The 25,610-nt window shown below is 41.0% G+C and overlaps 4 protein-coding genes and 4 non-coding genes across 11 annotated transcripts in view; 2 read left to right on the top strand and 6 right to left on the bottom strand.

Annotated features, from left to right (window-relative positions):
• Window positions 1–525: 525 nt before the first annotated feature.
• LOC145704964 (spectrin beta chain, non-erythrocytic 1-like) lies at window positions 526–18,509 on the bottom strand. Of its 3 annotated transcripts, none has more exons than XM_081782417.1 (26): window positions 18,234–18,509; window positions 16,738–16,803; window positions 16,385–16,434; window positions 16,160–16,250; window positions 15,473–16,012; window positions 15,145–15,212; window positions 14,726–14,893; window positions 13,824–13,971; window positions 13,339–13,510; window positions 12,757–12,821; window positions 12,604–12,707; window positions 12,206–12,310; window positions 12,088–12,160; window positions 11,470–11,750; window positions 10,359–10,495; window positions 9,959–10,197; window positions 7,812–8,056; window positions 4,491–4,556; window positions 3,936–4,075; window positions 3,460–3,568; window positions 2,804–3,125; window positions 2,578–2,756; window positions 2,375–2,481; window positions 2,181–2,309; window positions 1,340–1,423; window positions 526–623 (listed from the first exon to the last, which is right to left on the bottom strand). In XM_081782417.1, the coding sequence occupies exons 1-26, from the start codon at window positions 18,456–18,458 to the stop codon at window positions 592–594; spliced, it is 3,945 nt and encodes a 1,314-aa protein (XP_081638543.1). In that variant the 5' UTR covers window positions 18,459–18,509; the 3' UTR covers window positions 526–591. The 3 variants fall into 3 exon arrangements, with proteins under 3 accessions (XP_081638543.1, XP_081638542.1, XP_081638544.1); XM_081782416.1 differs by having other exon boundaries at window positions 1,309–1,423; XM_081782418.1 differs by lacking the exon at window positions 16,738–16,803 and having other exon boundaries at window positions 1,309–1,423.
• Window positions 5,150–7,584, top strand: LOC145704200 (uncharacterized). 2 transcript variants are annotated; one of them, XM_081781638.1, is made up of 5 exons: window positions 5,150–6,078; window positions 6,280–6,765; window positions 6,862–7,000; window positions 7,042–7,164; window positions 7,234–7,584. In XM_081781638.1, the coding sequence occupies exons 2-5, from the start codon at window positions 6,507–6,509 to the stop codon at window positions 7,349–7,351; spliced, it is 639 nt and encodes a 212-aa protein (XP_081637764.1). In that variant the 5' UTR covers window positions 5,150–6,078; window positions 6,280–6,506; the 3' UTR covers window positions 7,352–7,584. The 2 variants fall into 2 exon arrangements, with proteins under 2 accessions (XP_081637764.1, XP_081637765.1); XM_081781639.1 differs by lacking the exon at window positions 5,150–6,078 and having other exon boundaries at window positions 6,140–6,765.
• On the bottom strand, window positions 10,561–10,633 carry TRNAR-ACG (transfer RNA arginine (anticodon ACG)). The gene has a single exon. It is a non-coding gene; the product is annotated as a tRNA-Arg (tRNA).
• TRNAK-CUU (transfer RNA lysine (anticodon CUU)) lies at window positions 16,848–16,920 on the top strand. Its single transcript has one exon. It is a non-coding gene; the product is annotated as a tRNA-Lys (tRNA).
• On the bottom strand, window positions 16,972–17,044 carry TRNAK-CUU (transfer RNA lysine (anticodon CUU)). Its single transcript has one exon. It is a non-coding gene; the product is annotated as a tRNA-Lys (tRNA).
• Window positions 18,510–18,940: 431 nt separating the features above from the next.
• Window positions 18,941–24,234, bottom strand: LOC145701858 (spectrin beta chain-like). The gene is made up of 5 exons (XM_081779074.1): window positions 24,074–24,234; window positions 21,941–22,119; window positions 21,029–21,123; window positions 20,243–20,445; window positions 18,941–19,922 (listed from the first exon to the last, which is right to left on the bottom strand). Exons 1-5 carry the CDS (start codon window positions 24,172–24,174, stop codon window positions 18,941–18,943), a joined length of 1,560 nt encoding a protein of 519 aa, XP_081635200.1. The 5' UTR covers window positions 24,175–24,234.
• Window positions 19,973–20,045, bottom strand: TRNAK-CUU (transfer RNA lysine (anticodon CUU)). Its single transcript has one exon. It is a non-coding gene; the product is annotated as a tRNA-Lys (tRNA).
• A 144-nt stretch (window positions 24,235–24,378) lies between the features above and the next one.
• The window catches only part of LOC145701859 (spectrin beta chain, non-erythrocytic 2-like), a 36,785-nt gene continuing 35,553 nt past the window's right edge, over window positions 24,379–25,610 (bottom strand). The window contains exons 5-7 of the mRNA XM_081779075.1: window positions 25,321–25,585; window positions 24,772–25,094; window positions 24,379–24,723 (exon numbers count right to left, since the gene is read on the bottom strand). Coding sequence (XP_081635201.1) covers window positions 24,379–24,723; window positions 24,772–25,094; window positions 25,321–25,585 — 933 coding nt within the window. The remainder of the gene's footprint in view (window positions 24,724–24,771; window positions 25,095–25,320; window positions 25,586–25,610) is intronic.

A 25,610-nucleotide genomic window follows, 5' to 3' on the forward strand; every position in this document is an offset into this window, starting at 1 on the left:
TGACAGTGTCAAGCTTAATCGAACTCAGCAGCGTTAAACCGCGTCAAGAATCATTAGAGAAAATCAAAGAAGCTTAATCGAACAAGCACTAATTAACCATGGTGCATGGCCTGCTAAGTTGCTCGATTCTCGCGCCAATGACCCTGTTGATAATGTCCGACAGTAGCTTGTTAACATCAAAAAGACATCATCGGTCAGTTGAGTTTAAATAATATTGCGTCAGAAGTAAATGAGCGTAAATTGCGATTAAAAACACCAGCCAGAGCTGGTTTCAAGAGATAAACTTGAGCTAGAAATCGAATTTATTTCTTTTTAACTAGCCGGCAATGATTTTAGAGGAAATAGACTCACTTGAGTTTGTTTTGATCTTGCAGTTTATGCAATTTTCGTTTTGAATTTTAAATGATATGGCCGATAATACCGTAAACTATGGTTCGTTTTGGGACTTAAATTCAGATATTGCTATCAGGGTTAATCACCATTCAGCGTTCATATAGATTTTGATAATAAATAAACATATTGAAAGTGTTTAGATTTATTCAAAATATACAAAAGAAAGAAATAAGTGAAAATATGCTGAAGAAAAGTGTGTTATTCATCAAGTGCTGGGGACGGCGGAGGAGCTAAAAATGGAACGTAACATGCTTGTAGAGAGTTGTGATCAAATTATGCTTTGTAAATTGTTGTTCGTGTAAATCAGAATATATGGACTGGGAAATCAAATGACTCCAAATCAAGAAGTGGTTGATGGAAATTTTAGTTTTGTGCAAATTTTAGCCAATGAGCGCCCTGGAAATATAGAGAAGCGCCATCGAGCGGTTATGGTTGTGCTCTGAGCCAATCAGATTGTAGAATTTGGGGAGAGGTAGAAGTGATTCTAGAGCCGTCTGAAATGGGATTAGATTCTTAGTTTTTGTACTTTGGAACATGCTTTCTTTTGTTGTTGGGTTAGGTTTTACTTCAATAGTTTAATTTGTGGCACTGTATAAAATGGGTTTTGCTCGGAAAGGATAAGTTGGTGATATAAAGTTTTTAAGTTGATAGGAGATTAATTATACTTTGGCTAAAGATTGGGCAGGAAATTGAGCAGAAGTGAGTTTTTGCGAGTTTTGAGGTGCGCATTTTTGAGTAAGATGGAAATAAATTATTTTTTTTGTAGCTTTTTTGTCCGCGCGGTGCTCAATCAGCTGATGATAGGAATCCAGCGGAATCGAATGAAGCGTGAATTGGTGGAGCGAACACCCGAAGCGACTCGAAGCGGATTTGGAGCTCGTTTTTGAGTTGATGAGGGATGAGAGCTACTGTTACTTTTTCCGGCCGAAAAGGCTGCGTTTTTTACTCTTGCTTGAGCGGGACGGGGATGGTGATGCTGCAGCGTTGTCGGTTATTGCGCTCCAGAGGGATGAGTTCTCGGGATCTCCGCCTAAAGATTCATTTTAAGAATGAGAATCATCCGTGACCCCAGAAGACCTTAAACGACCCAGGTACACATTGTGTCATTTGAAGGAGACATGTGTTAGAACATTCTATTCTGGGGCGAGGTGCAGATCTTATCTTATGCAAAAACACATTGCTCTTATGACACCTAGTAGTTATCATTGATTTCAAGTACAAAGGTTGTCGCTTCCAACGTGATCTCATTTGAATAACGATCAGTTTACTGACAATACGAGAGACCGATGACCAGGTTCGTGGGTGCCATGTTGGAAAACTTGTTTCGTGTGACTAGGTTCGTGGAATTTGGATTTTTAAATGTATTTTTATATCTTCATCATTTTCGGTTATTAAAGGAAATGGGTTGATGACTAGGTTCGTGGGACTAGGTTCGTGAGTTTGGGACTCATTTGGAATATAAAATCCTACATTTTGCTTGTTCAAAAACCGACGAACCTAGTCCCACAAACCCTTTCCTTGTTAAATATTTACCATTTAAAAACTCACGAACCTAGTCCCACGAGCCTAGTCATCAACCCATTTCCTTTAATGACAAATATCTTTACCATTTTAAAAGTCACGAACCTAGTCACACGAACCAAGTCATCAACCCATTTCCCTTACTGCCCTAAAATATAGCCCGATTTCAATACTCTGGCAGAACCCAACACAAACCTAGTCATCACGAACCTAGTCGTCATTCCCCAATACGAAGCGTCCACGTTGTTTCCATTTCAATCTCTTACCTAACGAGACGAACCACTGCTCCATTTTAGCCTTGTCGCCAGTGTCCAACAGCAATTCTGTGTTCTTGCAGGTGACCTTGAGGACAAACTCGCGCTTGTGGTGCTGCTCCCGCATCACTTTCACTTGAGCTACGAAATTTTGTTAATCAATTGTTTGCTTATTAGTAAATTATAAAACAAGCGTGAATAATTACCTTTCGGGAACGCAGGATCAGGGTTTTTATTCGAGTCCGCCGATTTTTTATCTTTGTAGAAGGCCACTTTGTCATCGTGTATCGAAATCCAGGTGTCCTTCCACGTTCTAAAAAGATGTTTTATAACTTTAATCTCTACCGCCTGTCGAACAGACAGATTTTCGCTGTCTTTGCGATTGATGGAGCTTTACGGTTACGGTTACCTGTCTTTGGCGGATTTGCCATTGATGACAACGAATTTTCTCGAAAGAGCGCCTGTCTTCAGTTTTGTTGGAGTAGAGAGAGTCGCTGATTGAGGTTCTTTTGTTGATTCAGATATCGAGGACTCGTGCTTCGAGGAAATCGACTGGTTTAGTTCTTCGGAGTTTTGGCTCATTCCATTCTGAAAAAAACTGCTCAAGCAGAAGAACGGAAAAATCATCAATTTACCGTTTTTACGCTGTCAGGTAGATCGTGTCCGTTTTGAACGTTCGAAACTTCAGACGGAACAGATTGGCTCGGAACAATTTCACGCTCGTGCTCAACTTCTTCCTGCCTTGATTGCTGCTCTTGTGCGGCTTGCTCTTCCTGCTTAGCTTTCTCCGCGAGTTTTTCGGCCTCTTCTCGTTCCTTCTTACGCAGCGCCTCTTCCTCTGCTTTTCGAACGGCATCAGCGTTTCCCTCCTCGAACATGGTCGGCTTTTTCAACAGGTCGATCTTTGACTCCCAAGTCTTCGCCTGGCCCACTTTTCGGTCGGTCTCTTCCAAAAGCCTAAACAAAGATTTCGTGAGATTCTGATTTATTGAGATTTATTTTGATTTCGCAACTTTGGCGCAAGGAAGTGGGGAAATGAAAATACCAAGTGGAATGAGAAAATGATAGGGTCGATGGCTACCGCTCAAGAAATTGGCTTATCAAATCGTGTTACTCCTCATCACATGAATTTCTTCGCGCTCACCAAAATTGACCTTTTTGGTCAACGAGATTATGAGGTGGAGGGCGGCCCAAACCTTGCTGACGTCAACCCTTTATTCAATATTCCAAATAAAGGGCCGCAAATTCAATAAATCTATTCTCCACCCAGGTGCTAGAATTCTAGCCTTACTTTTGACAAATTTCAATTGAGACATCTGGCGACGATTCCGCTACTTTTTGACTCTTCAACCAGCTCTCCAGCGTGTCTGCATCGCGCAAGAATCCGAGCATATCGCAAGCTAAAAAATAGACGTGTTAAAAATCGAAGATGCAAGCGGAAAAAACGATTTTTGCGGGAATTATGACGCTGACTGGAGCACCTTTAATAATTATTTACGTGTAAGAATTCGAAAAACACGACAGAAATGGGGAGGCTGCAAGTGTCGATTTTGAAATTTCTCTCCGTTTTTCGAATTTCGTTGACCTCAAATCATTAAGTGTTATTTTACATAAAAACTTCATCGAAAACATCTTGGAGACATCATAGATAGCCTCCCCTTTGCGATTACATCTTACACGTTGTTTACAGCTATTACTGCCTGTCTGATCAGTTAAAAGCCTGTCATTATTTACTGAGTGCCAAAGCAAGTAAAACACGATAATTACCAATATTGAGTCGCGTCTCTTGGTCGTCTAAAAATGCTTCAAGTCCATCTTTATCGCGTAGAAGTTTCGCCAGAGCTTCTTTCGACTCATCGTCATCAAGAGTTGAGGCAAGCCGTTTTACATCGTCGAAATCTTTCGATCTACGAAAGAAAGTAAGAAAAAATATTAATAATAAATTTTGGCGCAAAACTTTCATTGCAACCACATTCTTCTACGCAAATCGCAGAAAATCTGTATCTGTTCAAGTTCGTTTGCTAAACCTGACTCCCCAAATTTGCAGCCACGCTTCCAGCTGAGGAGGATTTGCAAAAACGTACCGTTTGGATTCGAACCCAATATTTATATAAAACGAGCTTCTGTTGAGGATACAACAATGGCCTATTACTAGCGCGCGATAAACGCCTAAACGGTAGCTTAGCTGTAGGATTTTGTCTTGACAAAAAAGTTCACTCTAAAAACGCTTTTCTGATAAATTTTAATTAGCGCCTTGATAAAGTAGAAAGCGTTCTCTTCGGCCTTATTTCACAATCTCACCCCTGACGTAACTTTGCTTACCTCGCATTCAGTTGATTTCTGCAGTTTTCGGCTTTACCAAGTGCCTTTTCAGCCGCAGCAGTGTCCCTAAACAATATTTGTAATAAGGGCTAATTTAGTTGATGGAGCCGTGGCTTTGTTTGATGCAAAATAGTCTCATAGATGCCGTACAGTCGGTGACTCTCTGGTCGTTTTATGGCAAAGAAGAATTAGCTTGTTCAGACTGATTTATTGATTATGATATCATTGATATGGCACATATTTGCTAAGTTTATTGTAGGAAAATGCTTTCTCGATTAAATATGCCTATAGAAACACCAGAAGAGTAGATTTTCAGGAAAAATTTTGTATTTTTCTTGATAATTGGAAGTGATAAATCTTCTACTAATGTTCCACTATTTGCCTTGTAGCACTCTGTAAATACCCTTTCACTGCTCCTGATGGCAAATGCTCGCTTATCACCCAACTAGCCTAACATTTGACCGAGAATGGTGGCTGTTACGAAATCGGTTTTGCGGGGTTCAAGGCTGCGTCCCTCGCGGGCGTATTCACCCGCTAGCTGCTCCGTTTTTTGCTCGTCCTTTTTTTCTCGCGCGCTCATGTGGCGCCCGCGCGCATCGCCCGAATCGCGATGATGGCGTCAGAGGGCCGCGCTGCTTTTTCCCTCCCGAAACGCTGAAACCAACATGAAATCGAATTTTTGAATCTTTAACAATTTTTTATCGAATAAATGATGACCTGACAATAATTTTGAAGCGATATTGTTTTTGTATTTTTCCAGCCCCATTCATAGAGAGATTCAGACCAGCGAATTTTGCGAAGAGCGAATTTAGAGACAACGAAAACCGTAGATCAGCGAAAAAACGCGCTAGAAACTCAAGATGCGTTGGTTTGGAACGCTAGGACTTAGTCCTATGGTCTCCTCTCTAGTTTCTCATGATTTGAATTTGAACAGAAAAGGGCTCACAATTTTTGCTTTGAGTAGTTTGTGACTAGAAATTGATTACTGCTGCCATTTTTTTATCTCTGCAAGTGATATACTAAAAAGCATCCCTTTTCGACTTGATTTGCTTATCAAAAAGACTAAAAAACTCGAACTGAATATTTAAGATAAAAGAAAATTTTGAATAAAAACTGTAAAAAATATTAACTCAGTAGTTGCGACAGTACGCTTGTTTGATTGTAGTGTATACTTAATTTTATTAATCATGTTTTTAATCTGATGTAAAACATTGTTAAGCTAGGGAGTACATTTTTAGCTAATCGACTGTTTTCAAAATCTAGTTTATAAGAATCAAAGGAGGGTGTATAACATGTTCAGGCTTTTTCGGTTTGCTTTCGATACGGTGATTATTCCGAATTACCAGATTTTGTCCGGTCATTATGGTACCCTGGCCATGACCGATTTGCCACCTAAGCGGGGGGAGGGTTAGAAGTTAGATGCCTTTTTCGGGACAAACCGGCGGATTATCAAATTCATTAATTCTGGTATACACCCTTTCCAGACAAGGATATAAAATCTAATTTTTGTCTATCACACCTTTTTTCTAAAGTGACATTTTTCAGCAAAATAGTCTATTGTTGAAATTTTCATTATATCCCAAATCAGGTAAAATATCGTATCCACATGTCCAAGTGTTTCCACCGGGGATTGATGACACTACAGATGACGCCCATTATAAGATCATATGCAAGAAAAGCAATTATATAAAATTTAGCAATTTTTTCATACATACAGTCCTATAATGTGTCTTTTCTGTAGATTTTCGAGTCATTCATCCATCGTCAATAGATTTTCACAAAATTCTAGCACTTTTCTGAACCCCTGGTTGCCTCGATTCTGGGCCCATTTCCTTCCAACAACGATTTCCCGGCTTTAACTTCACCCATCTTCTGGAGGATCAAGAGTTTCAGGACTTTGCCCGGCTGATCGTTCCGCCTATTCGGCTAAAAAGTGGCTCAAACTCGTCGGTCAAAAGCAATCCAAGCTCTGGTGACCGAATCACCAATACCAGGAAGTTTTTGACCGTTAATCAGATGGTCATGTACCTCCAGGAAACGCCTCAGTTTGGCAAGCACGCTTATTATGGCTGCTGGTGTTTTCCTGAAGGTCCTGACGAGCCATTGAATGGGTATGGCGAGCCAGTCGATGATATTGATAAGACCTGCAAGAGATTGAGCCAGTGCTATAAATGCGCGTCGATGAAGTATGGAAAGGATAAATGCCCATCAAATACGCACTACGAGTTCACCGGAATCTACGACAGTACAACAGGAAAAAAGACGATCGAATGCTGTAAGTTTCATTTTTCGCCGAATTTATCTTTCTTTTCGCTAAAATTATTTTTTTGAGAATACTTTTTTTACCGACTAATAATGCTGAAATTTGAAGTGGATCCAGAGGAAAGTTGCGCGAAATCCCTTTGCGAATGTGACCGAAATCTCGCCACTAATTTGGCCGAGCTGCAATACGAATGGGAGGAGAGTCTACACGCAAAATGGGGACACTTCCAGCGAGAAAACATTTGCAGGTACAACCTACAATCTCGAATGCATGCAAACGAACTTTCAGAATAAAATCGTCGAAGCAAGGCTACAACTCACCTTTCAACTCGGTGGATTTTGGCCGCTCGAGCGATAGAGCTCAAGGAACTGGGGCCACGCCCGACGCGTGTTGTGGAGTGGAAGGACAACTGTAAATACATCCTCTTTTGCTTTTTTTCCAAGACTGGAAAACGTTCCGATTTTGACCCTAAACTTTCAGATTCCCTTACTTCAGCGATTCTGGAAACCGAAGTTGCTGTGGCAGTAGAACTTACAATACTGAGCTCATGAAGTGCTGCTCTGGCAGTAGGCTCATTTCAATCAACATGGTTTGCTGAAGTACTATCAGAACGTATGTACTACCAGAAGACTCCAATGAAAAATTGTCCAGAACCATCACTTCTCAAAAGAAAAACGAACAACTTATCAAGGTGGCCTGTAAATATTTTGTACACAGTGATTCATCAACAAAACATGATTTCTACCCGTCCCAGGGCGGGTAGTTGCAGAAGATTTTTGTACCCCTGTCACGATTGTAAATAAACCACGTGCTGCAGTAGTACCCTTTCAAACTGAAACTTTTGTGTTTTTTTGTCTTTCCAAAAATGCATAGTTTTAATTAATAGAATAAAAGTATTATCATTTTTGACCCTTGAACCTGCTGATAAGGCTCCGTTGCAACCTGTCAAAGCCTCAAACAAAGCCAAAATATTCATGTCTTTCCGATTGCGCGGAATTTCCGCCCCGAGATTATTAGCAAACAATCCCGTTGACTTCCTTCAACTCAGGAATTTCTACCTTGGGATATCAGCTTCGGTCAGGCTCTTCGCTATTTCGCGCAGCATTGCGGAAAGTTCACCGACCAAGGCGTCGAATTTTTCCTTGTTCTCATTCGTCTCCTTCTCCGCTTGTTTCGTTTTCGCTGCTTTTACAGTTTCGTCGTAGTCGGATTTTACATCGGAGAGTTTTTTCGTCAAGGCTTCTCGCTGGGCGCCAGCGTAGATCGGCTCCAGCGACTGGCATTCTTCTTCCAGCTTGTTGATCTAAAATTAAACTGTTTGAAGAGGCTCAATGAAAGGATTTAAAAGGTGGGGCAAACAGCAAAACATAGGCTTTCGATGAGAAGATAATCACAATTATACGGAGGTCAGCCCCGTCGCCTCGATTAGAACGCTGTTTATTTTAATTTGCAACAAGTAACTCATCTTTTTTGACATTAAAAGATTCTTTTTGAAGTTAAACTGCAACCTTTAACACCCTTTAATTATTGTATTATATATTAGAATAAAAAAAGGAAACGAAAATTTGAAATTTTGAAATTTTGGACGACTCGAAATATAAAATCTGGAATTTCGAATGGTCAAAGAATCACAAGTAATTTCGAATGAACCTCGAGAGGATCATCTCCCGCACGTTTTTGTTCGAGCCTGATAACGTACAAACACGTTCTTCCTTCCGTTTCGAAATTTTGAAATTTCTCCCTTGTACATCTTTCAAACAAAGACACCGAGTACGAATTTATTATGATATTTTTAAGCTGATTAGGCCGTTACAACATCGTTTCAGGATTAACGCTTTAGGGCCAAAAAGGTATTTTATGGTTTCGAAAGTCTCTTTTTTTAATAATTATGAAAGAGAACACCTAGTTTAAAAGTGCCCAGCCAAGTGTCCATTTCCCCTGCTGAATTCGTTCCTATCTTCCCCCACTCATTTCTGCCCAATATGCAAAAAAGAAGAAGCACGTTTCCTCTTCTCGCAATTTTAAAAGTATTTTAGAGCCCAGCATTATCTGTCTATTCTCGATAATAATGGGCGGCACTAAAAGAAAGGTTGCATGACATGGTTCTTTTTTTGGAGTTGATGAGAAGAGAAAATGACTGAAAAAAGGTGCGCGGTTGGTTCTTGGGGCTTGATAACAATGTTGGTTTTTTGTGGGTGTTGAGTTTTTTTCGACCGCCGTTACGTGTGGATCCCTGGAAGCCACATTTTCAGTGACTCATGAGTCAGGGTTTAAAAAAGCGGCTTCACAAAATAAATTCTTCAATCTATTTATTTACTCAAGCGGAGCCGCTCCGCGGCTTCATTTTTCACAAAGCCGCTTCGCGGCTTTTCATTAAAGGCCTCTCATACCCTGACTCAGGTTTTCTACACAGGTTGCAGAGCCCAGCTTCCTGTATTCAGTTTAGAATTAGTTTAGGGTGGATCATTCTTTTCGATATATTATGAAAAGATTCTATATTTAACCCACCTGGGGAAGTTGCGCGAAAATTGGCCTTATACACACATCAGGTTTGCCAACAAATGAGAGGCAACGTGGCTAAAGCCGAAAAGGGCTGGCATCGGAAATTTGGGCATGTATGCAACGCAGGCAGGGCGGATAGGAATCAGGCAAGGGTTTTCGGAAATTTACAACTCAATTTTAGCTGTTGATTGAGATAAGCAATGCGCAGCGGATTTAGGATTTCGTAATGGCGCGCGTTTTCTAAACTGCGATTATAAACGTTGCCGATTCTCGAACTTCGCGGATTTATTATTTCAAATCCTATTCGGAGGGTATATCCTTAATTGAAATCCTTTCGTCCAATTATCTCAACTCTTCTAATTTGCCCTGACACCTAGCTAGCTCAACGAGACTCTTATTAGGCGTCATTGGGTCAATTTTTATCCGGCATTTGCATTTTTGGGTATTTAGAGGCCCAAGAATTGAACGGAAAATTTTAATCAGAAGCAGTCGGGCGGCGTTACCCGCTTAATTCGAATGACATCCTTCGATACCACTTATCACCTAAGGAGAACAAATCGTATTGTCATTTTTACTTGAAGTAGCTAAGTCATCATTTGAATAATCGCATTCAACAATTACTTCATTCGAAAGCTCATATATAGTGACCGTCTTATTTATTATAAAATTTCATGAAAATTTTTCTGATAAAGAATTGACGTACCTTAGGTTCTAGCGATTGAATCTCATTGACAATTCCACCAATATCCTTTGCATTTTCGGCTGCTTCTCTCTTCTCCGCAAATCTACTTCCGAGTTCATCAGCATCAGCAAAGTATCGATGCCTCCTCAAGGTCGTCTCGAGCAATTGTCGTCTTGTCTCCATGAGTTCTACGAGATCGTCCCACATGTTGTTCACATTTTTCCTCCAGCTCTCAATCTTGAAGGCGTCTGAATGGGCAGCTTCAAAGAGGGTTTTACGCAATTTGAAATTTGTTGCACCAAAATGGCCCACGTCGCCAGAACAAAACTACAAGCGGCAGTAAATAATTGCATTCCCAATTTGTGCATTGATATAATTTACGAAATGCTCTCTGATTTAAATATAGCTCTTTCCCCCGTTCCTTCAATAAGGGTATCCACTTCAGCTTGAACTTCTCGCATTTTATCGCCGCCAACTCGTTTTGTTTCCGACGTAAAGCTCTCCCAGCGCTCGATAAGGATCAACGTACTTTCTAGCTTATCGCCCGTATCTTCGTTGCTGAAAAATGAGAGGTAAATCACCGGTTGTTCACGGTTTGAGGAAATCATGGAGGACAAAAGATACGATCTTGCCAGGACTCGAACCTGGAATCTTCTGCTCCGTAGGCAGACGCGTTATCCATTGCGCCACAAGACCGATGACCTATCTGCTCCTTAGTGCTTATACAAAATGGGCTTTTAGTATTAAGGAGGTAGATATCAAGAAAAAAATTTCTATTTTTCCGCCTCAAACTTTTTCAACGTATAGTTTCGAGGTTGAGGAGAAAACTTGTAAGCAAAAATTTTTTGATTGGACCACGTGGTTTTTCATAAAATCGCCTCTAAAATCTCGAAAATTTGCCCGTTTTATAATAGATCGACAAATTTTTAGTAATAAAATAAGTAATTACTTAGCTTTCATCCAAAAACATTAACAAAACCCCTGGGAACATTTATAGAATGATTTTAATTCGCCCGAATAAAAATTCAAAATTTTATATTTTCGTTGAAAGTCGTGAAAAACAGAAAATCGATTCTTTTCTTAAAAAAAATTTTGAAATTTTAAAATCTGGCCCTCATAGGATCTAGACAAGGGTCTTATCTAACTTCTCAGAAGAAAATAAATTCCGCCGTATATAAGGGTTTCGAGGAAAGTCTGCCAAGAAAATAGTCATTTTTAGCGATTTCTGAGTTTTCAACGCCATTTTTACCGATTTTTTTTCTGGAAATTTAGAAATCGGCCTTCCATAGGCACGAGATAAGGGCCTAAACTTTTTATTAAAACAAAAAAAATCATAGGTCACTATGTTAGGATTGGGAGAAAAGTCTGCCAGAAAACCCCGATTCTTGATATCTACCTCCTTAAGGGTCTCCCCTCCACTATTTTCAAAAACGATCAAAATAAGCGTAAAATCCTATGATTTCTCATTAGAAACATTGTTAAACTTATTCCAAGCTCGATAAACTTAAGGGTATCACTTCAAAAAGTCTCACCTTGCGATGATCTCCTTCTCCTTGATCCACCTCTCGACCGTGTCCAAATGCCTCCTCAGCTTCGTGAGTTTGACGAGCTCGTCGATCTTATGGTTTCTGTCGCCAACAAGTGCCTTCAACTTGGCAAATTGCTTTTCCAGCGCCGAAAGCTGTTCGGTCGCCTGCGCCTCTTCAAGTTCCTTCCCACGCTTGACGAGCTCAACGATCGTCGATTCAAAATCGTTGACAGTTTGAGCGAGTCCAATGTGACGACGCATGAGAGCTTCTGGATCCGAGTCCTCCTTAATAAAGTCTCGTTCAACAAATGAGATCAATAAAAAACGAGCTTTCCAATGCAGAAAGATTTTTTAGAAGACCGGATCTTTTTGGTTAGGTACTGGCGGATTAGTGTAAGTACTGGCACTTCTGTTGACGCAAAAACATGTTATGCCCGACTCTTGAAGTTTCCATAGAGACTAGACACTTTGTTACTTGTTCTTTTCAAATTTTGCTTTAGACATGCTTGGAACTTGATTATTTATAGAGTTCATAGGACTTAACCTCTTTAGACTTTTTGAGCTTTAAAAATAAACATAAGAGTTGAACTAGTTGAAACTTTTCTCTTTTGCTAAATAGTACCTTGAGGGGCTGCTCAACGATCAATTCGCGCTCAGTAAGCCACTGCTCTGCGTTTTCGATGTCGAAAAGGAGGCTTAATATGATTTATTATGTGATCATATAATATGATTATATCTACCGTTGCAGGGCCATATTGGCATCGAGCTTTTTCGACCGTTCATCCGTAGCTGCCCTCAACGCGTTCCACTTTTCTTCAAGCTCCTTAGACAAGTCAGAGAGAATATCCTTCCAAGGGTTAGAGAGCATCTTATGCGCAATTTCTGATATTATGTCGATCGTGATTTTGGCGCGCGATTCTTTTCCCGTAAATTAGGATTTTCCGGTTTTGAATTTGACTCTTGGCTAATTTTGGAGCGTAGAGATTCGCGAAAATCATAATTATCTTGTGTCCCCTTAATTGACGTGAAATTTTTCTAAACGACTTTTTCTCAAATTTGAGATTTCGAAATTTTTGATTGGAAATTGCCTAATTCAAAGGAAACTAGGAATTTCATTATACTTGAATTTAACCCGATTTCCTTTTGCTCAGCAGTTGTTTCTGCCTTTTCAGACAATTTGGAAGCTTCATCCAAAAGCGATTTTACCCGTCCATCGTGAGAATCAATTTCTAGCAGCAGATTCTTAAATCATTAATTTAAAAATTGAACGATTTCAAAATGAGGAATGTACCTGATTGCGTTTCACGATTTTCTGGACCTGGTGGAGGCTCTCGCCGAACTCGGCACTTTGCGCAACCTGATTAAAGAATAACAAGAGTAAATTTCCAAATGATAGCAAAATCACGCGAAAAAGCCAAGATGACCCTGAGCATGGGAAAAGAGCGAAATTAGGGGTAGATTTAATCGAAATTTTTCGGTATGAATTTTTTGCTTGAGGGAAACTGGGACTGTCAGGGAAAATCAAAATGGAAAACGCCCAATGCGGCAAGTCGACAAAAAAGACATTTATCCACATGCAGAGCGTAAGTCACTTTGAACTCTGACAGCGCTTTCTTTTAAGGGTAGGGCGCCTGTCTAATATTCATTTTTTTTCTTCCTAAAAGAAAACTACCCAACGTACAGATGTTGTAATTATATAAGAAGAGGCCTTTCAAAAAATTACAGATAACAATTGGGTTAGCGGTATTTTCTGAAATATCTGACTGTTATAGTTGTATGTCGGTCGGGTCAACCATTGTGGTCGCGATAGGGGAAACCGCTGAGTAGCTTACACGTTTCGTTCTAACTTCTAGCGCGCCTCTTTTTATTCTTTCCTGAGTTCTTTCGTCGCACCAGATGATTTCGTCTTGCAGATTTCTTCTGAGCTGATGGAAGGTCTTTGCTGTTTGGATTCGCTCTCGTCTGTCAGCAAGTGGCTCGGCGAGGAGATTGATGCGCTCGGAGATCTGGTCGATCTTTTCTTGCATTCCAGAGCCAGCATCAGCCTAGAACGATACCATGAAAAGAGAATAACGTGCCGAATTCTTGTTAAAAATAGTTAAATTGTATGCTATGCATATCAGTATACAAGGAGGAGTTTGTCTATATACACTATGTACACAGTTTTTTTTTCTTGAACGATTAGCTCGTTCAATGTCCTACCCGTCAACTACTAATTGTCTTTGTTTTACAAGTATTATCTATTTGAAATCCAAACATTTATGACAATGTTCGCAGAAGTTCATAAATCAAGTTGCTAAAGCAGCACTTGAACAAGCCATAATCTTTCGAAATTGTTGTTTTCTGAAAGTTTCTCACCTTGATGTCATTGAGCTCCTGCCTCCTGTTGTCGAGTTGATCCTCTAGGCGTTGCTGGTCCAGGAGTAATCTGTTACAGGAAGCGAGATCTTTGGGGTCTTCCATTTCCACCGACTTCTCCAATTTCGACTCGACTTCATTCACGAACCTAAGACAAAAATTACTTTTTGATCGTTTTTGACTTCCTTCTTCTTTTTCCGACTGTACAAAGTTTGAAATCGATACTCATAATCGAAACATATTTGAAGTTTTAATACAGGTTATTTTACCCCTAAGACGAATTTTATTTTTCAGTGGTAACTCAAGGGCTTTATCAAATGGGCCATTTGAAATGGCGAAATGGGGTGTTAAAAGTTCGAAAGTGACTTGTTTTGGCTCAGTTCATGGGAGCCCATTTTGTTGCTTGGTCTAGGTGAACGGAAATCCGACCGCGAGGTGCGGTAGATAGTCAATTTGGGAAATATCCACTGTTCAATCTTAATCTGCGCTGTTTACCATGTTCCACGAGCTTATGCATGGCAACACCGCAGATTTGTCGATGCCAGACGAGCAACTCAAGCAATTTGAGATTTTCTCTTGATGGAAAATAGGCAGACGAGTTTACGAAAATCTTGAGTGAACCTGATTAAATTTAGACGGCAAGTTGTGGTCGGTAGCTAATAGTATCTAATCTACGTCTTGTTTACCACACTGAAAGGACTACTAATGGTACTCGTACTTGTATGTACTATACGACAAGTTTTCTTCTCTATTATCTGGATGGAACATCAACTGGCCTAATTTGAAGTTACTTTAGAACGAGAAGAATCATCAACCAGTTCGTAGCGCGGAGGATCCTTTCAAATTACGGCAATATTTACGCATAAGGGCAGGTGCTTCTCGTTAGAAATCAAGATTCTTACCGTTCAAGGTCGGCAGCAGACTTTTCTAAAATTTCGTTCTTGTGCTCTTCGAAGAGCTCTTTTTCTTTCTCGTTGGATTGATCGTCGACTTGAGACCATTCTAGCGTCAGAGCGTCGAGGACTTCGTCGATTGATTTGCGCCGGGAGGGGTATTGCTCTTTCAAATCACTAGGAAAATATTATAAATGGGGTTTTTCGTATTTTTTGTTTTAAAAATTACGAGCATAAAATTTGGATAAAAAACGCTTTCTTGCGTGATGTTTTGATTAAAGATTAAGAGACGACTAAGTTTTTCTTTCATAAGCAACCTCAAAAGGGATTATTTACGAGGAAAGATAAATATGTATATTCAGGGCGTCAAAATCCGTAAACGGCCCTCTTTTCATGAAAACTCGGATGGGGGCGCTCTGGATACTTACTTGCCACGTACACGCAGTTGATCCAAACGATTTTGATTAGCCGCAAGCTCGGCGGAAAGAGCACGCGTCTGTTTTTGGTACTCACTTACTATTTACAATTGAATGGAAAAAATGAGTTTCCTGGAGTAATTTTTCAAATTGTTTCTAACAAAAACTAAACGGATATAAATTTTTTTTGTTTTTTTTTCTTTCAAATATCAATTCATGCTTTGGCCTTTCGGTCAACCTAGAAAAAAAAGTTCAGACAGATTGATCCAATAACCAGCTCAAATTTTCTGACACTTCATTTTTGACAACGTTGCCCTAAATGTGAAAGTTGCACCAATCCCTTTTGCCACTCGTCGTGGTGTGATGCCGTGCTATCCAAATCGAGTTTCTTTTCCTTTATCCAGTCAGACGCCTCGGTAGCGTCGCGCAAGAAGGATGACACATCGTGACATTCTCGCAGTTCGGCCTCGACTTTTTCGCTTTGCTCGACCAACTTGTCGTATTGGCTTTCTAGCTTCTCGACTCGCCTCTTGACATCTTCTTTATCGGCGAAATCGTCCGACGCGTTTTTGATCGTTTCAACACGCTCTTTTGTCCCAGCTAAGACTTTCTGGTTCTCTTGATGTTTGGCGATAGCCTCTTCGGCCTCGACGGGATCTTCCGGAAGATTGACGCTCTGCAACTGCACTTCGTGATTAGCCAGAAGCTGCTCGACCACGGCGCAGTCAGAATTGAATTTGAGCTCTTGGAGCTCGTCTTTCAACGCTGCTTCGCGGCTCTGTGACAATGCTTGGAGCTTAGACCAGCTATCGTCCATTTGATCGAGTTGTTCGGTCAGAAATACGGACTCTGCCTGTTCAAGCTGTTTGACTCCCTCGGACTAGAAAAGAACGTAACTTTTTAGTTCGTGAAATTATGATAAGCCCCAGTCATTCCCTCTTTAATAAGCTGATAACTTATCAGTGATAAGGCACAATACTACTAAAATACCGGTAAAGCGCGTGCTCTATCAGTTCTGCATCTCTACCTTGAGGTTTTCGTAGCGTGGCTTGGCGGCCTCAATTTCCTCTTGCAAGAGTTCATGCTGCGCAAGTAGTCGTTCTGCGTCCGCTAGCGAGCTTACACAGCGGTCGCCAATTCATTCGGCTACCATTTAATGCCAAGGTTGAACACGAGGCAATTTTGGAATACTACACGTTCAAATTTACAAATATATTTTGAGCTTTGATAAATTCGAATCAACGACCGGTTCCTGGCATGTCCTTCAGAAGCAATCGCGGATGTCGTTTTCTCAAGCCATTGCTAAAATAGTTGGTTATTGAATGAAGGTTCAGAAGATTGATAATTGTCTGGCAGACAGTATAATCTGAAACTGCTAAAGTGAAAATATAATCAATGTTTATTGTGAAAAGCGAAAATCATGGAAGAGCGAAGCGACAAACTCGATAAGCGGTGTGGCCTTCAGAACCGCGATCTTCACTCGATCTTATGGTTTTGAGGTTGGAGCATCAGAAAGGTCCATCACCGACCCAGACAAAATAAAAAAAGCGCGTGAAAACTTTCCTTGCGAATTTCGCAGAGCTAGAATCAAAAACTGTTTCTTACGAGGTCATCGTTAAATAGCGCCATGGCTACTGGAAGAGTATGGCTTTCAAGCGGCTCTTCTTCTTCCTGAGAGAAAATTTTGAAAAGAGTAGGAAAGGGGTGAGCATCAAGCCTGGTTAGCTCAGTCGGTAGAGCGTTGGACTCTTAATCCAACGGTCGCGGGTTCGAGCCCCGCATTAGGCTTACTTTTGGTACTTTTCTTACAGTATTGATACAGTAAAAGTACCAAAAGTAAGCCTAATGCGGGGCTCGAACCCGCGACCGTTGGATTAAGAGTCCAACGCTCTACCGACTGAGCTAACCAGGCTTGTACTCAACTCTGATTTTTATAAAATTATAGGGCCCATATTTTCAATCACATGATCCAACCCAAAAATTCTGCAATAAATGAAATTAGAATGGAAAAACTCAAGGTCAAAAAGTCTCAAAAATTATTCTGTTCATTCAAGCAGAATCTGTCGATGCGTGTAAGCTTTGATTTTTTGGTGGTGAAGTTCACTTGTCGGAAGAAAATTGCTGAAATAAAAAGGGACGGGGCAGAACGAGACGCTTCCGCCTTTGACTAAGTTAGTTTCAAACTTTCTTCTTTAGACTCTTTTAATTTAGAAATGTCATATTTCATTTCATCATCAGGTAGGTAATTTAGAGGGGAAACATGTGCGTCCTTAAGTTAAGTTGAGTATCTGTTAGTATCAAACGTGACGCAATTTCTAATTTCTGCGTAATTTGCTAAGGAGCCGACTATGTAACATAATTATTGCTCTTTTTTCCCACTCAAGAGCGTATCTATGAATGTATGAAACGAAACGTGAGTTTATTAAACAGCTGAGTTGTCGATAAAAAGAACCGACATCAACCCCCCTGGTGAGGTTGTTCACTGTGAGTTTAGAAAATGAATCCATCCCTGTGTTAACTAGAACTTGATAAATTTAATCGCTTGTAAAAGTAGAAGGTAAGGTGTTGCGAGTTTCCCGAGCCCAGCTGGGGTGTTTTTTAATTTATGATTAATGTAGTGGCGTAAGACATTAGATACACGTTCGTTCCTGCACCGTGAATTGATAGGACATGATTTATTAGAGTACTTGTAGTACTTGGCAATTTCACGCTTCTAACAGCCCGCGGCAGTCGGAGAGAAACAGTAAGGTCAGCTCAGCCAGTTTGTATTTTCATTTTGGCTAGCTTAGGCCTATGATAGCGAAAGCGGCCGCCTTAACAAAACCAGCGAAAAAATCTTGCGGGAATTAACTGCCGTCCTCAAAGCACGGTCCTCCATTTTCAACGTGCTTCACATTTTTCGAACTTGTTTTGATTGACGCACGCAAATTTAAGCGAAAATTTTGGAAAATACAAGACTCATTCGAACTTTGATCTTTAAAACTTGAGATTAAGTAGGATTAGCTTACAGAGTTTACAGTGAAAATTAACCCGCTAAAGTCGCTAAAGACATTTTTTGACCTCGGGTCTGAGTTATCTTTTTGTCAATAAGTAGCTCTAACCTGAAACTCCGCGACATCTCTCATAAAAGTCTGAACATGTCCTGCTTGACCAAGTTTTTCCTCTCTTCGTTTGACAGCATCGTTGAGTTCGTCAAATTTCTGCTTCACCTGCTGTAGCCGTTCGCTTGTTTCTTCAGCATCCTCGGGGTAGTTGTCCGCGATGTTTTGCTGCTGGGCTTTGAGATAAGCGATGGTTGTTCCGACGGCGGCTACTTCGCGCTCCATTGTCGCCAGTTTGCGTTGTAGTTGAAGTACGCCAGCGAGGGTGTCTCCGGTATCCTGTCAAGCAGTTTTGCGATGCTTAGTTTTACGGTTTAGAAACTCGCTTGTGTTTGGGTTACTTTCGACGAAAGAAATTCTGATTTATTGCTAAGCTGTCAACTTGAAAGTTGTTTTGAAATTGACCATGTTCAATCTGAGATTAATGGTAATTTTCCATGTTAGATGAAATAGTATTTGGTCAGCATAGATTCAGCTCAACTGAATCACTAATAAATCACGTTAGATATTTATTTACATCTTTGCTTTCGGCCACACGACACCATCAAACACATGTTCATAACGGTTAAAGCTGAGGCCGGGCTCAAGTTTATGCAAAATTGAACCCAGTCCGGGGCCGTGTAAATTCTCCGATGTCAAATGATCGACATATTTTATTACGTGCCAGGCTTCGCAAAAATGATTATCTGGACTGCTGATGAGATAACTTAGTCGCGACGTTTCATTTCGCGGATTTTGTGATTAGCTCTTTTTTCCGGGGAAGTATAATGCTTTGCAAAACCTTCCTTGGTGTTTTCGATGATTTGAGCTTTCTCCCCGATTCGCATTTCCGTCTGCGCAACATCCAGGTAGAACTTCTGAAGCGTCTCACCGTGAACAAATTCATCATCCTTCGCTTTCAGAGCGTCCTGCAGCGCCTTCCAGGCCTCTTTGACTCGACCTACAGCGCCGTCGAGCAATTCTGGCGGAGCATCGGATCCTCCTTGATTGAGCTCATCTCCTCGGGAAGCGAGTTGATCGACGACTTGCGCGCGCTTGTCAACGTCTTCTCGGATACCGTCGAATCGCGTTTTGATAACGGAAATTTCCTCGAGATCATCTGGAACACTCAAGTTCTCAAGAAGCGTTGCTTTTTCGTGGCACCACTGGACCTCTTCTTCGCATTCGTTCAAGAAATCATACGCGTCAGAAATCTTGTCAAGATACACGAGCTTCTCATCAACAGTATCGACAAGTGCAGAATGTTCATTGATGCTAGAACTGACATCAGCTTCTTCGAAGTTCTCCGCTTCGGCTTGCAACTCATCAAGTGGCTTTTTAATGTCAACGAGTTGATCCTTGATTGCTTTCATCGCCTTGATCTGTCGTTGAACTTCTGCATCGTCAGTTGGTTTGGTAGAATGCTCGATTCGCGACTTGATCTCGCCAAGAAGCGCAACGAACTCTGCATGTTTCTGCTGATGCTGAAGTCGCTCCCGCTCTTTTTCGAGAACTTCCGCCCGAGCGCTCATCATTTCGCTCAGCTCGCTCCATTTCTGCTCGATCTCCGTGTGCTGCTCGGCTTTTCGGGCCCGCTCGGCCAAAAGAGCCAGTTTCGTCTTTCGCACAGAAACCTCGCCTTGTTCAAGTTGATGCGCCGCGAGCGCGCGTTGAACCTCAGTAAGATCCTCGGGCTTATCTTCGCAGATCCTGAAGAGGGTGTTAAAAGGACTGATAAGTAGAGAAAATGATAAAAGATGAGCCTAATGCGGGGCTCGAACCCGCGACCGTTGGATTAAGAGTCCAACGCTCTACCGACTGAGCTAACCAGGCCCGAAGACTGCCCATGATTCTAGTTTTATAAAATTAGCTTTTTTTGAATTTGATTGGCTGCAAAGAAAGCGCCACCCCATGATTTTTTTTCGAAAAGAAAGAAGTTACTTTCGATCGAACTTTTTTATTGAGAGAAACTAAAAACTTCGCGTGACAATGTCTCCACGAAAAGGGCTTTTTTAAAGTCGCTCTCTTACCTTTTGAGAAGCTCGAGCTTAGTAATAATCCACTGGTCCATTTCACTGAGATCCTGTTGGAGTTCATGGAGCGTTTGCTTAGCTTTGAGCGTCTCGCTCTTTGCTCTCGCCAGTTCGATGAGCTCATCGTATTCGGCCTTGAGTTGCTCGACTTTAGGGCGAAGATCGGCGGCTTCTTTCGGGGTGTAGCTCTCCTCGTCCTCCTAAAAGCGGGTCACGTCAGGGGCAAGCTCAAAGGCGAACAAATCAATTAGACACAGAACTTGAGCGTTATTCATTTCAGCGGAAAATCCCGTGTGAAGATTACCGATTGAGAAAGAAGTACAGGCCAAGTTCTGGCCTTGATAAATGAGATTATGGATAGGCCTCGCTAAGTTTTCGTTAATGAGAGAATAGTGGTTTATTTCTTGTGAACTTTTTGCAAAGTTTAACCCTTGACACACGGTAGAACAAAAATAAGTGTGTATGTTTTTTTGTAGGCAATTAGCGCGCAGTCGTTGTCCTCGTGAATATATTCCTGTCAGAAACATTGCAACCTATCGGAATGCACGTTTCTGAAGTAGACTCCGAGTTGACTGACTAGAAGAGATTTTTTTAACTACGCCGTGTGTGTTCAACAACCACTAATTCTCACACATGTCGGGCGAAATCGCACACATCTGGATTAGGGCACATCGGCCAGAAATTGCCACTGCGAAAAGAGGGATTAACTTGAACTTGACTAACTACTATTTTGATACATCCACACAACTTGGGTCAGTTCTTAAAAATTGGATGATGATTTACCTCGAGATAGCCGACAGCTTCGAGCGTGCATTTCTCTTTCCTACAGCCCAACATCTCAATGTCCTTTTCAAGAAGTGCGTGCCTTGAAATAGCCTCTGGGCACCAGGATTGATAATAATTCTTATCAGTCTCTTAAGTTTCTTTTGTGCTCTTAGTTAAAAGATCTGTTAAATCATTGTTGTCTCGTAGAAGAATTTCTCTCCACGGCTACTAATGATAATGAAATTAACCTTCTCCCACCGATCTTAACCCATCGCCGCGCGGAAGGGAAGGAAAGGTTAATGGAGTGTTCTAAAGCCCCAGGTGGTGAACGGACCGAAGCGCGTTTCCGAAATGTTGACAGAAGCTCTTTGTGCAAAAGTTATACGAGATGATACTGGAGAACATCATGATGACCAAGCAAACATTTAATACTGAGACGTATCTTATTTATCTCGAGGTATTGATTTTTTGGACAAAATAAAGGCATATGCCCTTATTACAGACAGAGAGAGCTCTTTGAGTGATTGTATAAAAGACAAAAACTGATATAAAAGAGATCATAGAAAATCAATTTTCATAATGGGACTCGAAGAAAAAATGCAATTTGAAAAAATGATCAAAATTTATAATCATATTCCAGCATTTAAAAAATATAAAAAGCGAATGTTAAATTTTTCTAGTTTGCATTATTTCTATTCTGTAATCGTCCGAGAACGTGGCCGGGGGAGTCCTCTCCGGTGTAAGAAGCTGCGTACCCTAATCATTGACACACAAACGCAAACAGCCACAAATTCAAGCGACTAAACTTGACAAGCATCTGCGACAAAGAAACAGAAACTGTTTGCCCCTGTATTCTCACGTGATCGTTTATGCCAAGTGGCGAGAGCTGCGAAAGAGCACTTGAAAAACAATAATTTCAACCCCGCGGTCCTTCAAGTAGAGCAGAATCCACGTGGTCGGAGAGGATTGATTTTGTCTCGCCAATTGCATCTGAAATGAGAAGGATCGTCTGTAGGATTCGTTGGAGCTCCAAAATTCGATTGAGCCTGTGTCGTCTTGCAGCGAGATCGGTCTGTAATGTTTTCCACAAGTGGGTGATTTCTTCTTTTCTGAAACAAGTGGATTATCGCCGGGAAGGTACAAGTACTCATAAGGCCAAGCCAAAGTGGATCCGATTGTGGCTGCACGGCAGCAGCCAAAACGCCGGAAACACTCGCACCACGAGTGATGGCGAAATTCATTTCTACTCTTTTTTTATTAGACCTCAGATTAATGTGGTTAATGGTAATGACACGCTTCATAGTTTCAAGATGCCGATATATTTATTTTTGAAAATAAACGGAAGCACCTATATTTAGACTTTTTTCTTAAAAACTGTTAAGAGTTCTGCACAAAAACGAGTCTGTTAAAAACACTAGTCGGACACGTGTCTAATCTCCCTTTGCCGAAAATAGCCCACCGCAATTAGCCTAACCAAATCTTTCAAAAAGAAAATCAAAACGGCTTTTCCGAAAATTCTTTCTAAGCAACAGTGAAGCAGTGAAGTAATTATTCGCCATGTGGTGGGCAAAAAGGACAATTTCGAAAGTATCTAGCGAGGGAAATTTCCGACTTATCTTTTTGGGTATCGCTTTGGGTTTTCTGTTTTGAATTTTATATTCGACGGAAGACCTTAGCGGGATCTGCAAAGCCGGCTATTTAGGGGGAAAAGAGCTCACTTATTCTATCTTGATTGAGGTTTTTGACTTGGAAATGAACAAAATGGCGAATTCTGTAAATTAATTGATAATTCAAAATAAAAAGCGGAAACATTAATCGCCCAGCTTTATTAAATAACCAATTGAGATGCTGATCAAAAGTAGCTCAATCGAGTTAACCGACTTTATTGACTTTTGCAAAATTGAATCCCGTCCGATTAAAAATAAATCCGGCTTTTCCGTTTTAGAAAAATACCAAAAAATATCGAGACAGGAGCAAATTTAGCGACCGCAATTTCTACGGACGTGGCCTGCTTTTTTTCTTGAATCATGTTTTTCTTCCAACTTGGGATTAGAATGATTCTGGTTTGATGAGGAAGGATGACAGTAGAATATTTGAATGCATCTAATAGAAAACAGCAAAGAATGATTCCAGTGGCATGTCGACCTTGCCGCAAAGTCAATGTTCAACATGCAGATGCAATAACCACCGCAGCGGTGCCGGATGCAGCATAAAAATAGATACTGCAGATATTTTTTGAGGTTCAATCTACAGAAGAATTCCTTGAGAGAAAACCTCGTACTCACATTATTTCTTGCGGTAGGAATCGTTTGAAAGAGGGATTGCGAGATTTTAAGTTATTTTCAGATTTACCTCAGAACGACTGGTTATGGAATTTCAGTCTCTTACACAATTCTGACCTTCTGAAAAGAAGCCAGCTTTTCATTGCATTTTTTGAGCAGATTTTGCTTACTTATAAAATAAGCTTTCGAAGTCCACCCAAATGTTTGGGTCATAATTTTACCCGTCTCGAAATGTCTCGCCTTCTAAATTTAAAAAACCAGTGGTGCCAAAGAGGAGATCTTTGAAAGCTAGATTTTTATAAAATCTAAAATCGAATCAGCTAAATTTTGTCAAAAATTCGATCTAATATTGGCTCGGCTTTTGAGATGGGGAGGGGCATTATCGTGGTCGAGTTTAGATCACCTTTTCGGAGCTCTAAGCTTAAGGGTCTCCCCTTCAAATTCAGCAAATATCAGATAGAAGGCTCATCCCACGTTAAATGAATTTCGCGACAATACAACACTCGCTTTAGAAAAAAATAATATTACACTTTGATTTTTAGAAAGAGTCGCATTTCTCGCTATGATTAATAATAAAGAGGGCATAGAGAAAAGCATCGGATGTTGGATTTTGACGACGATGCTAATATTTTTGGACAATGTAAACTATTCTGTGACAGGGGCGGAATTTCGAAGATTCGTCCCACCTTATCATTACGCAACTAAGCCACCTCATCGAGAATGTACAGTTTTCTGAGTCAAAAATAGCTACTAACTTAATCACAAAGCATCAGGAACTCACTTGGTCAGAATCTTTGCAATGTCATGGTAGTTCTCCTTCTCAAGCTCGTCTGCTTTTTCCTCCATCGAGTTAATCCGCTGTTGGTAGGCGGCAAAGTCCATTTCGATAGCCTCGTGTTTTTTCTGAGCAGCTTCTACCGCGTCCAAATTGTTTCCAAAATTGTCTTATCGAGCTTTACTTTTTACGGATATTACTGTTGCTAGGAACGTGACGAGGGTAATCTTTAATAAAGATAGTGTTCATAGCGATACTGATAGGCGGTTATCAGAATTAAGGGGGTTACCGCAAGCTGCATGATCGCAAGATCAATCCACTGTTTTCAGGAAATTTTCGCAAGGTAAGATGCAAAGCTCTTTTCCTTTCTCCAGTAGACCTCTGACATCCTTGAGCCACTCCTCGCGCATCTGAGCTTTGGTGAAGAAATTCTCGGCCAGCTGCTCTAGCCGCTCCTGTCTTTTAAGTTCCTCGTGGATGGCGAGCTCACGTGCATGCTCGGCGAGTTCTAACTCGTCCCATCGCTTCTGCACATCTGCAATGAGTTTGCCCTCAGCTGGGGTCCAGGGAACGCGGTTATCGGCGCGCATTTGGGATTGAATGTCGAAAAGCAGCACTTCTATCGCCCCCTTTTCGTCGAATTTCGGAGGTTTCTCCTGAAGAAAAAAAAATGGAATTTCAAAATCAGAGATAAAATCTTGTACCTGGAGTCGGTAAGCGTTGAACTCAGCCAAGTCTTTCTTGACTCCATCGATTGAATTTGCAAAGGTTCGATCATTGAGCTCTTCAATCTTCTCCTCGATCCATTTAAGCAAGTTAGTAACCAGCTCATCGTAGTTGTTGATCTTTGCTTCGGCAGCGAGAGCGGCATCAAGAATCGTCCCGATTCTGTTAGACTCGATTTCTTTCTGCGCGTGCTCGTTAAAATAGTGATAGTATGAGACAACGTAAGTGATGATGGACTTTTCGTCAGGATTCTCGACTGCGACGTCTTCCGGCTCTAGGAGACGGGTAATTCCTGGCAAGAGTTGTTTTCAGGTCGGCTAGAGCGGAACCTAAGGGGCACTTGGGCAAAGTGACTGCTCGGAAAACAGAAACAAGAGAAAGCAAATAACGAGGGTATTTGGATGACAGACTCTGTCCGGTGAAATCGCAAGAACAACTTGTTCTTCGTAATGTTTTTGAAGACACAGCTTTTTGAAAAAAACATCTAACGCTATTCTATCGATAAATATTCAACTCCATTCCTAAATATTCCGCTTGTTTGAACGCATTCTCCAAGTTTGCAGTGTTGCTTGCCACGGAGCCATCAGTTGGTAGACTGTTGAAATCGATCAAGTCCGGTCTATGTCTGTGAATAATTGCATTGAGAGCAAGGCCATCTTTCCACGACTTCGTGAAATTCTTGACTTGCACATTCGGATAGCCCTTTGTCTTCATTTGAGACCAGAGTAGCAAGGCATCCTTGGCGCTCCTCCTCTCTTTGGAATCCTCGGTATCGATGACAATGTCTTGGATCTAAAAGAATTTTCAAAAAAGGGAA

The sequence above is a fragment of the Oikopleura dioica genome, chromosome PAR, assembly GCF_907165135.1.
Source record: "Oikopleura dioica chromosome PAR, OKI2018_I68_1.0, whole genome shotgun sequence".
Classification (NCBI taxonomy): Eukaryota; Metazoa; Chordata; class Appendicularia; order Copelata; family Oikopleuridae; genus Oikopleura; species Oikopleura dioica.

Excerpts from the sequence above, each read along its gene's own strand:
- LOC145704200 (XM_081781638.1), top strand. The coding sequence starts at position 6,507 with ATGGTCATGTACCTCCAGGAAACGCCTCAGTTTGGCAAGCACGCTTAT. Across the intron at positions 6,766-6,861 it reads AAAAAAGACGATCGAATGCT|TGGATCCAGAGGAAAGTTGC; the intron begins GTAAGTTTCATT and ends TGAAATTTGAAG. Across the intron at positions 7,165-7,233 it reads TGTGGAGTGGAAGGACAACT|ATTCCCTTACTTCAGCGATT; the intron begins GTAAATACATCC and ends CTAAACTTTCAG.
- LOC145704964 (XM_081782416.1), bottom strand. The coding sequence starts at position 18,458 with ATGGAGCGCGAAGTAGCCGCCGTCGGAACAACCATCGCTTATCTCAAA. Across the intron at positions 12,822-13,338 it reads GTGCGACGAAAGAACTCAGG|TTGCGCAAAGTGCCGAGTTC; the intron begins AAAGAATAAAAA and ends TCTTTAATCAGG. Across the intron at positions 4,076-4,490 it reads AGAAATCAACTGAATGCGAG|ATCGAAAGATTTCGACGATG; the intron begins GTAAGCAAAGTT and ends TTTCTTTCGTAG.
- LOC145701858 (XM_081779074.1), bottom strand. The coding sequence starts at position 24,174 with ATGGACTTTGCCGCCTACCAACAGCGGATTAACTCGATGGAGGAAAAA. Across the intron at positions 21,124-21,940 it reads GGATTCTGCTCTACTTGAAG|AGGCTATTTCAAGGCACGCA; the intron begins GACCGCGGGGTT and ends CCTGGTGCCCAG. Across the intron at positions 19,923-20,242 it reads AAGCTCGAGCTTCTCAAAAG|GATCTGCGAAGATAAGCCCG; the intron begins GTAAGAGAGCGA and ends CACCCTCTTCAG.